General features: G+C 60.9%; 1 protein-coding gene across 1 annotated transcript in view; it reads left to right on the forward strand.

Moving 5' to 3' along the window:
* The first annotated feature begins 4657 nt into the window (after positions 1-4657).
* LOC113409605 (dipeptidase 1-like) overlaps positions 4658-11098 on the forward strand; it is a 16261-nt gene continuing 9820 nt past the window's right edge. The window contains exon 1 of the mRNA XM_029914244.1: positions 4658-4770. Coding sequence (XP_029770104.1) covers positions 4658-4770 — 113 coding nt within the window. The remainder of the gene's footprint in view (positions 4771-11098) is intronic.

Consider the following 11098-nt stretch of genomic DNA (forward strand, 5'->3'; position numbering starts at 1 on the left):
GGAGGTGCCGGAGCCCACTCCCCAGAGCGGCAGGGGAGGTGCCGGAGCCCACCCCCGTGGCACTGGCTGAGCGATCACATTCACCACCATTAGCATTCAAGGTAAGTGTCTGGTTTAATTTCACGAACTGCCAGCAGACCTGGCACCGTCCACCCCCAAAGCCAGGGGTGGGTCCAGGTCAGCAGATCCAGTGCGCCTGCTCCGGAGGCCTGAGCCCAGCCTTGGCAGGGCGCGGGCTGGGTGTACTCGTCTCCCAGGGTCAGGCTGACACTCAGCGCCCATCCCCAGGGAAGGGAGGGTGGAGCAGGGCGGGAAACATGCTGTCCACAGCACAGCCTGGGAAGCACTCGGGGCCTTCAGCAATTCCCAGCCCAGACCAGGGTGGAGAACGAAGCGACATGTCAGCCTCGGCTTCCCCCAGCCATCACCCCCGCCTTGGCCCGGCTCTGCAAGCCACACGGGCCAGGCCTGATACCTCCCCGTCACGTTCCCCCAGCAGCCAACCACTGCCCAGGAACTGCACCTCTGCCCCAACCTGCACCCCCGCAGCAGCCACCCAGTGGTTCTGGGCCTCCCAGCCAGCCAGAGGCAGCGGGTCCCCTTTGCAAGGCAGGCTGCCCTTTGTGCCGTAGGCCCTGTCGAAGGTGGCTCCCTCACTCCCCCACGCTGGGAACACTGTTCACCATTTACAGCAGTGATAACAGCAATTTATGACGGCCCCAAGGTCACAGCCTGCGCGCCTGAGATGCTCTCGGGGCACCAGGCCAGGAGACAGCAGCGTCACCTCAAAGATCTGAGAACTGCTGACACCACCCGGAGCAACGGGACCTTCGGCTCCCTCCAGTGACTGCCATGCTCCCCTCAGCAACCTCCCGCCCCTGCGCTGCTCTGCTCATCGGCCAGTGGTGCCACGGGGCGAGGGCCGGGACTCTCCTGAACAAGCCCGGTGGGTCTGCCAGCCTGGAGGGTGCCGAGGAGTGGCAGCTGCAGCAGCCACTGGCCACGCTGAGACTGGGTGCCGGGAGCGAGAGCCCATGGCTAGAGAGGGAGCCGGGCAGGATGGAAAGGGCCTAGAATCAAGCCAGTGGGACGGCAGCCCCTGGCTGGGACCAGCACGGGAAAGTGCTGGCCGAGCATTGAGAGTCTGGCAGGAGCCCAGGGACCCAGGAGGGAGCCAGGTACCTTAAGACGCTCCCATGCGGAGGGTGGTAAATTGACATCCTGCGTGCTGGTGGCATCTCCACACACCGCAGCAGGCCCCACCGCGTCTGCCCTGGCCTCGCTCGCACAGCGCCAGGCGCCACCCCGGAGAAATGGATTTCCATCGAGCACGGTGCTGGGGCCCTTCGCGGGAACACACAGGTAGCTGCAGCGTGTGTGGCACAGACCAGAGCGTAGCCATCCAACTGCCCTGCGCCCCAGCCAGCCGGCCAGCCCTGCACTGACTTTAACCCAGCGAATCTCCACACGCCCCTGCAGTTCCACTAGCCTGCATGAGGTGTGAGAACGGGGCGTTGGCCAGACCACTTGGCAAGGCCCCCGCCACACACACACACAGACCCAGCCCTGGAGTCCCTGCCGGCTGGATTCAATCAGTGCTTGGAGCCGACCACTCCCGGCTCTAGCTGCTAGCTGGGGCTCCCGTTGGTGGGGGCAGGTGGTGACAGGCCAGCAATAGCCTGAACAAAGCCTAATGGGATTAAGATAAATGTTATTGGATTAAGTTAAACCTTACTGAATTGGGGTTAAGGCCTTTGGGGTCCATTGGATTAGCCATGCAGTTGTGTGTGCCATTGCAGCATTGCACGTACCTGCTCTAGTAGGAGTGGGGGCTAACGTAATTCCTCCTTTAGCAGCCCTTTGAAGCCGCCCCTGGGGGATGCGCATGTACTGCTCAGACTGGATCCTCCAGGGCCCAACACACAAAGGAAGGGTTTGGGGATAAATAGCCTGGTTTTAAACAGGCTCTGGGCTTTCAGTTCTGCTCTAGCAAACAGCCAGGACCCCTGGTCCAGTGAGGGTCCCAATCCTTAGGGTAGGGTTGGCAGGACTGGGCCGATGGGGCCCCATACGACCGGGTGCTAGTTCTCAGCTGACGCTGTGATGCACTTGTAACCACAAGGAAAGTCTGCGGGAGGCACGTTGAGGACGGCTCCTGGCAGAGTTGGGGTGATCCCTGGGAGGGTTATTAGCATGGGTCTCTTGCTGGTTTGAATATGTTTTCTCTGTAATGTTTTTTACCTGAAGAACAAAGCCGGCTTGCCTGGGTACCATGACCTGTAGCAATGCAAGGCGGCTCTGAAGAGAAAGCTAGCAGGTGTCCTAGGACAGCCTGTCTGTGCTGGGAAGAGCACAGGGAAGGCAGGGAGCTGGCAGTCTGGAAATACCCTGCTCCCAAGGGAGACACAGGTCTCCACCCCAGAGAGGTGTCGGCCAGGGGAGCCGGAAGCCTGGGCCATGGAGGGGAAGTACAGGTGCACTTGCCCCGAACTGGGACCAGCGGCTGGAACAGCCTCTTTGTATCAGACACTTCCCAGTGCCAGGCTAGAAAGCAGAAGTGGCTGGTAACGAACGAGTACCAATGTGCCCCCTCACACATCCCGCACAGGGCAAAAAGCACAGCCCTGGCCCTGCCAAAGAGCAAGTGGATGGATCTAGGGCCGCACAGCGAGCGCTGGCTGTTTAAAACATTGATTGACTGGGATTCAAACCCTGGGGCCCCGCATTCCCGGGCCCAGTGGCGTGGCGGGCAGGGCCTTGCAGGGCATGCCAGGCTGAGCAGCGCCCAAGGCAGCAAAGACTCTCCACTCTCAGGCCCCAGCCACAGATACTTTTCTCCCTGGTGCTCCTCCACTTCCCTGCTATTGTCTGTGGCTAACCCCTTCTCTGCCACACCATTGTAATTCAGATTCAGCTGGTTGTTGTTGTGACCATGTGGCAAGTTCTCCAGCTGGGAGCGGGCCCCGCGGAGGAGAAAATCCAGAGCGGAGAGAGCGGCTTTCGTTTTCTCGCTGACGTCTGTGCATTTCGCTGTCTGGTTATTTACACTGCGCTCATCACCTTGGCATGGCCCCTAGAAACACGCTGCACTTTAGACCTGTGTCTTCCACACGCCCCCACCCCATCAGCTGACACAGCCGACAAGCCAGCTTGGAGATCAGGAAAGGTGCCATCAGCTGAGGACGGGCGTATGCCCCCACTAGATCCCCCGGCAGGGGTACGTCCTGACTGGAACATGGCACCAGGCCCAGAAGGGAACGCTCTCTGTGTAAACCCGAATCCAAACGAACCTGCAAAGTCTGTGCAAACCCCGGGGGGCTTTAGATCATTAGCGAGGGAGCCCAGACAGTGCAGCCATTAGTACATGGGCTCTGCTGGTTTGCAATCCCTGCCTATGCCCTGGGTGGACTCTGTCTCACACTTACTCTAAGGGGAAGCCCTCCAACTTCCCCTCTCCCTAGCCAAGGTCCCCTAGACACAGGGGTCACGGAGGGAACTTGAGGGCCCTGGTCTCTGCTGGAAGGAGACTGACCAGGTTGGGCTGAAGTGGAGCTCTGTGAAGCTCGGAAGCTGGTCTCTCTCACCAACAGAAGTTGGTCCAATAAAAGCGATTCCTTTGTCTCACTAATGTCCTGGGACCGACACGGCAAATGGCAGCTGGGCCTGAAATGTGTGGAATTAAAGGGACCCTTGAAAGCAGCGGCAGGCCCTGCCCCAACCGATTTTTCATGGTTTCACCACAACATTCTCCTCTTTCAAAGACTCCTTCCCTCCCCAGCTGCTGCTCTGGGAAGAGAGAGTCTCTGACAAGCGACAGCCGCCTGGCCTGGCCTGGCCGCACGCAGTGAGGTCTGCAGCCCGTCTGCGCTCAGCTCTTCTAGATGCCTTGCAAATGAGGGATTGTGGAGGCATCTCCCACTTCCAGTCTCCTGCCCGGCCCCTCGTGTCCTCAGACTTGCCTCTCTTGGACCGAGCTAATCAGGCCTAGCAGATGGAATGCGGCTTGCTCTCCGCCCCGCACCTGAGAAGCTACACGCCTAACAACACCATCGATGGTGACATTCTAAACAGACAGCAGCCGTGGCAGCACAGCACGGGCTAGCTACCAAGAGCATCAACCTGCCTGGACCCCGTAGGCACGGACTCGGGGCAGCTGGCCCGTGCTAACATTCGACACTGCCTGTGCTGCTTCTGGTGCCCTACTTCACCGAGAGCTAGCACACGTGTATCGCCTCCCCAGCTCCAAGTGTAGACGTGGCCTTTGCAGGACGGCACCTGAAACCGCTGCTTGCGCATGACATTTCTGAGCAGGATGGGCTTCGAGCTTCAAGACCATGTGTGGGGGTTGCCCCATGTGTGCCCTGAACACTTTGTACAGGGCGCTTTTGTGAAGAGCTCATGTATGGCAAAGCTAAGGTGCAGCTGGCTAGAGATGGCTCCGGATTGCTTTATGGTCCCGCATGGTTACTTATTGACTCTGGGCTGTTACCTAAGCCAGGTTCCAAGGAATGTGACCTCCCAATCAAAGGAACATCTCTGAGACCTTGGTTTTGGACTAGACAGTCTCATTTACGCAGAGAAGTCTCTGTGCCCAGCCGGAGGGACCCCTCTAGAGCAGGGTGGGAGGTGGAGGAATCAGAAGCCCTGTCTGGCCATCATGAAGCCAATGCTGTGCGGGTACTTGCTTGTATCCATTTTCCCATTCTGCTCAGCGGAGATTTACCGGGCAAAGGCCGAGAGAATCATGACCGAGACTCCTCTAATAGACGGGTAAGTACCAGCCCCTGCTGCTCCCTGCCTCCTCTCAGCAAGTTGGGAAACTCCCCCCATCAGGAACAACCCTCCCGCCTATGGCTGAGCTCTGCAGGAGAGGGAGGGGGGCGAGAGGTTTCACCCTGGAGCTGGGCAGGGGATAGATTCTCAGCACTGCGCGGCGCGAGGCCAGGCCCGCCTGAGCGCACAGCAGCTCCCGAACTCAGGCAGTGGAAATGCAGGCTCAGGAGTGAGTCCCCATTGGGCGCTGAGGCTCTCCATGGCAGGGGCAGTGTGCCTGCCACCCCGGCACCACGCAGCCCCTGAGGGAGCGCTCGGCCTTTCCAGGAGCTTTTCCTTGCCAATGGGAGAGTCGTCCCTGCTGAGCAGCCCCCAGTCAGGGGACGCCAGGGTGCACCAGCTTTATCCAGTAGGAAAGTTTCCCACCCGCTCAAGGATTCTCAGTTCCCTGAGAAACCCCCCAGTGATGAAAGCCCTGCGCGGCTCCATTCCCAGCACGCCCCAGCCCTGGGGAAGCCCTGCGGCTCAGAACTGCACAGGGACCTGCTCAGTGTGCCGCCCGGGAAACGCTGGGGTTTCTGGCATGCCCCAGGGGAATGGGAAGGCAGGGTGGATTTGCATGTGGTGGGTTATCAGGGCCAGGCCATGTTACATTACACCATCAGTTCGCTGCAAAACACAAAGGGGAAACCCAGCCCTGCTGGCACATCACAGCCAGGGGAACATGGCTGCTCCCAGCCGGGGAAGGTCAGGCAGGGAGCACCTCGGATAGACCCCGCGGCAGGTGGGAGCGTCGGTCCAAGGACCACGTCCGTTCCATTGGGTGACAGGCACAAAGCTGCCGGGCTGTCACGGACCAGGAGGAGAAACCCCAGCACTGAGTCATTTTACCAGCATGGGGGGGTTGGCTGCAGGGACCCTGGGCTGGGCAAAGCCCTGGGAACTGGCCTGCCCCAGAGGAGCTGCTGTCCCCAGAGCGTGCCAGGAGGTCACCGCCATCCATTTCCCTCGGCCTCGTTGGCTGGGTCCCTGGAGCTGCTGCAGACAGCAAGCCAGAGCCCAGAGGGGGACGAAGCGCAGGGTCTGGCCTGGCCGGGCAGGCGGCTGTGCGGCATGGGGGGGGGGGTGTGACCAACTGGGACTGTTCTTAATGTGGTCTTTGAATGCTGAGTGGGGAGTGTTGGCTGGGAAGGCAGAGGAGGTTGGCTAGGACGGTCTGCATTGGGGGATGGGAGACTGGCCTTGAGGGAAGATACCGGAGCATGTAACGTGAGAACCCAGGAAGGGGTTAGAGGCCAGGTGACACCTTTGCCCGGGAAGCTGAACAAAGGCTGTGGGAGGGGTCGCTGAAGGGGAAGTTTCAGGAGCTGGCTGGCGGAATGGCTGGGAGGCAGACGGGGCTCTGACCTCCCAAGGGGGCTGTGGGGCCCTGGGACCCCAAGATGGACCTAACTTGGGGGGGATCCTGTTGTCTGTGCCTGCAAGACCTGTCTTGGACTGTGTTCCTGTCGTCTAAATAAACCTCCTGCTTTACTGGCTGGCTGAGAGTCATGGTGAATCACAGGAAGCCGGGGGTGCAGGGCCTTGTGTCCCCCCACACTCCGTGACAGGGGGCTGCTGCAGTTACTGGCTTCAGGGGTAGGAGGGGTAAGTGTGATGCTGATCTGCGAGTGGTGCTAGAGGCAAAGGTCAGAGGCGCCGGAACTGAGACTGTTACTGGGACCAGGGGCTCCAGACTCGGGCTCTGGGCTTGCCAAAGATTCAGAGCAGGCAAAAGGCTGCACACCTAGGGGAAGTCACTGAGGTAGGGGGCTCTTCCACCCATGTCGCTCTGCCAGTGACCGGTGCCGCCCCTCCCCTGCTGGTCCGTTAGTGGGCTCCTGTCCCCAGCTCGGTCACTGCCCCCCAGGCCTGCCTTGGGCCCCTCCAGCAGGTGCACTAAACTGCGTGCGTGTCGGTCCAGTGGAGCTGGTCCTGCTCGCAGGGCTGGCGTTGCCCATATCCATGGGAGACTGACCTGAGCCTGCAGCGGTGAGGAGCCAGGCACGGTCCTGGCAGGCCCTGGGGGGCTGGACTGCAGGGTGAGCCCCTGGTCACTCCCTTCCCTTGGGCTCTTCGCCCCATTCAGAGAGGCTGAGGGCTGACAAATTGGGCAGCGTCGCCCCGCCCCCCCCCCACTCTCTGAGGAGCCTGAGCAGGGCCCTCAGCCCTTCCACACCCTGTCCCCAGGTTACACCAGAAAGAAGGGGTAGTACCCTCCCCCAGCTATACAGAAAGGGAGGAGGGTCCCCCCCGACTGAGACCCCGTGGGCTGGTGCTTGACAGAGCCAGAGGAAGCCCTGGTGGTAGGCAGCAGCACAGAGGGAGCCGTCATCCCGGGTGAGCTCCCAGGCCGAGGCACAGTGACCAGGGACAGAAATAGCTGCCGAGGGCCGCTGGTGCTGAGTGACGTGGGGAGGGACCCATCTGCGGACTGAAAGGGGAAGACGCCCCCGCCGTCGCGGCACACACCTTGCTTCCCCCAGCCGCGTGACACTTCCTTAAATGACGGCGGCGGCAGACGCATACGTCAGCAAGCTGATGCCGTGCCGCCGGGGCAGCTCTCAGGGGCCTGACAGGAGCCAGTTCGAGGTGAAGAGAGACCGCCCCTGAAACCCCACCACGGGCGCATCCTGCGCTGGCCTGGGGAGCGGATGAGCTGTGTCTGAGCCCACGTACCAAGCCGGCCTCAAATGCAGCTAGCCGGGGTGCCGGAGCAGGGCCAAAGGAGAGGAAACTCACAGGCAGCCAGTGCAGTAACTAACACCCCCCAGCCCCAGGAGAGCACCAATGGCAAACGGCAGCTGCCTTCCTCCGAGCAGGAGCCCGCTGCCAACCACCCCACTGTGCCGCGCGGCTCCCGGGCACCTGCCCAGGGCTCCCCAAGCCTTGGAGCAGGTTGGTGTTGCCAGGAGCAGTGCCTGGAGTCGTGGCCTGCGGAGTTCCCTGCGGGGTTTTCCATCAGCTCTCGGAACCCCTCTGCCTTCCTTCTTGTGATTAGTTTCTTTACCAAGGAAAGAGAAACACTCAAAACTCCTGGAAAGAAAAACTCCTCCAGCCTCTCAGCTCATCATGGGCTCACTGGGGAATTCCCCTCTGGCTCCAGAGAGGCGCAGGGAGACTCTGGCTTGGGTGGAATTTCAGGCGGTAACACAGGAACGTCTGGGCACCTCTGGCTGCTGTCTGTCCAGGGCCGAATGGTGGCTTGGCCAAGTGCTGGCATTCGTCTGGGCTCTCTCGCACGCTGAGCAGGGGTGGGGCAGGGATAGGGGTATCTGCATATGCGTCTGGGACCATCACAGCTACCTCCTGGCTGCTCTACAACACCCCTGAGCAAAGGTCCTGGATCAACCCTTCCCGTGCCAGGGCCACATGCACCTCCCAGGCTGGGCACTGCCCTCCCTCCACGGAGCGATACACAGCCCTGCCTGTATCCGCCTGTGCTCCGGCAGTGAGAGAGTTAATTCAGCGCCCTTGAGAACTGAGCTAGGAAGTCCCCAATCCATTTCCCTGGGGTCAGCTGCTCCCAGGAGCCCCCTGCAGCAAAGCCAGCGGAGGGGCTCTCCTGGGGCTTCGTTTCCCACTGTGGCTCATGCAGCCCAGTGACCCATTACAGAGCAGCCCGGGGCCGTGGCCTCTGTCACTAGCACACAGCCCCCGCTATTATCCCGTCGGCTCTGGAACGCAGGCCAGGTAACAGCCGGGGTCATCTCTGCCGCCTACACCTGGGGATTAGGTAGTGGCCAAAGAACATTGGGTTGCCAACGCTCCAGGATGTCCTGGCATTTCCAGGAAGTAACGGTTAATCTTTAATTAAAGTTTATGTCATGTGATGAAACCTCCAGGAGCAGGCCCAGCCGAAACTGGCAGCCCTAAGGAAGTGAATGGTGGGAAAGCCTGAGAGGGTGAAGGGGGTGTCAGCTCCTGGCAGCTGAGATGCGGGCACATTCTGCGGGGCCAGGCAAGGACGGAGCCGCCACCCCAGTGTACAAACGCAGACCCAACCAATTGCCGTGCAACAGCAGCAAACTCTTCCCTAATGCCCTCGTCACAAGGCAGCCAGCCAGTCACAGAACATCCTCCAGTGGTTCCCTGCCAGGAAATGCTTCACGGACCACAGCATCACCCCGCAGAGGGAAACAGCCAGCAGGGGAGGGTACGTGCCGGCTGCATCACCTTCCTGACCCTTTTTGTTCAGCAGGGAAACTTAAATTGCTGCAGAAATGGAACTGGAGGGAACACATGTGACCTCAGTAAATCCACGTGCCGAGCCGTCCAATGCGAGAGAAAAAACAACCAGCCGCAAAGAGGCCTCCAAGCGCAGGACTGTAGAGAAGCCTGTACCTCATCTAGAAACCTCCTGCCAGAGCTGGGAAAGACAGCCAGCAGGAGTTTTCAGAGAAAGCCCCTAAACAACCCAATGAGAGTCAAATGTTACTACAGAGATTGAACCGGACGCAAGTTACAATCAGTCAGCCTCAGCCACAGTCTTCCAGGGAGTTTCAGCCTGGCTAGTAAAGCACCATGAGAAAATCTCTAGGGACCTTGTGCACATGTAGGGTTGCCAACTTTCTCATCGCACAAAGTGAACACCCTTGCCCCACACCTTCCTGAGGTCCCACCTCCACTCACTCCACCCGCCCCCATCGCTCACTCTCCTTGACCCTCACTCACTTTCACTGGGATGGGGCAGGGGGTTGGGGTGCAGGAGGGTTGTGAGGGTTCTGACTGGGGGTGCGGGCTCTGGGATAGGGCTGGGGATGAGGGGTTTGGGCTGCAGGAAGAGGCTCCGGGCTGGGGCAAGGGGTTGCAGTGCGGGGGAAGGGGGGTGGCATGAGGGCTCTGGAAGGGAGTTTGGGTGCAGGAAGGGGCTCAAGGCTGGGGACTGGGGTGTAGGAGGGGGTTTGGGGTGCGGGCTCTGGGAGGGAGTTTGGGTGCAGGAGGGGCTCAAGGCTGGGGATTGGGGTGTAGGAGGGGGTTTGGGGTGCAGGCTCTGGGAGGGAGTTTAGGTGCGGGAGGGGGCTCAAGGCTGGGGCAGGGGTTCGGGCATGGGAGGGGGTGAAGGGTGTGTGCTCCAGCTGGGGGGCACTTACCTCGGGCAGCTCCCGGAAGCAACCGGCATGTCTGGCTCCCAGGTGGAGGCGCGGCCAGGCGGCTCTGCGTGCTGCCTGTGCCCGCAGGTGCCGCCCCGCAGCTCCCATTGGCCATGGTTCCTGGCCAATGGGAGCTGAGGAGTCAGCACTTGGGGCGGGGGCAGCGTGTGGAGACCCCCCTGGCCACGCCTCCACCTGGGAGCTGGACATGCCGGTCCCTTCTGGGAACCACACGGAGCCAGGGCAGGTAGGGACCCTGCCTTAGCCCCGCTGCGCCACCAACCGGACTTTTAGCGGCCTATTAAAATCTCCCGGATTGCTTTCAATAGTCACCAGGAGATCGATGCCAATTCCAGGAGACTCCCGGTCAATCCGGGAGGGTTGGCAACCCCGTGCACAGGAGGAACCACAACCCCCAGGAGAACTCCTGACGAAGGACAGCATCATCCAACCCTCTGTGCTGGATTGGGGGGGGGAATCCAGGCCCACCTACACTAACTAGATAAAACCCTATGGATGCTCCACTGATGATATCACCGGCAAAACTCCCCTGGGCTTCCCTGGGGCAGGATTTCACCCCCCATCTGCAGTTCTGCAAACAACCAGAAACAAAGGCTGCAGAGCAGACCTGGGCTGATCCCCACCCACCCCTAAGCAGCGCCCAGACAGGAGCATTCACCTCTGGGGCCTGCCTGCCCCACCAGCAAACACGCCTGGGCCTTTGTGCAGCAAAGCGCCAGAGCAAACACGGTGCACTCCTCCGCCCTGGCTCCCCGGGACCGGCAGGGGCAGGGCACAACCAAAGGGGAACGCACCTGAGCCGCCGGAATGAGCGTCACAGGGCAGAACGATGGCCGGACGGCTGAGCCCCGTCGCTACGGGGACTTGCCCAGAACTACAGCCAGCTCTCACCCAATGGCGCCTCCTGGCCGCAAGCACGGCTGGCGAGTGGGCGGCAGGGAGCCCAGTCCATGCCTGGGGGCGTGACTGTGCAGCCGGCGGGCCGAGGAGAGATGGAGACACAATTTCTGTTCCAGGGCCCCAAGCCAAGAGAAGAGACTTCCCCAGCCCCCAGAATAGGCATCTCATCAAAGAGCAAGGGCAGCAACCCGCTGCCCTGGGCAGGGCCGGTGCAAGGAAGTTTGGCGCCCTAGGCGAAATTTCCACCTTGCGCTCCCCCCTCCGCCATGAGG

This window comes from Terrapene carolina, unplaced genomic scaffold (genome assembly GCF_002925995.2).
Source record: "Terrapene carolina triunguis isolate 2854851 unplaced genomic scaffold, T_m_triunguis-2.0 Scaffold33911, whole genome shotgun sequence".
Lineage (NCBI taxonomy): Eukaryota > Metazoa > Chordata > Testudines > Emydidae > Terrapene > Terrapene triunguis.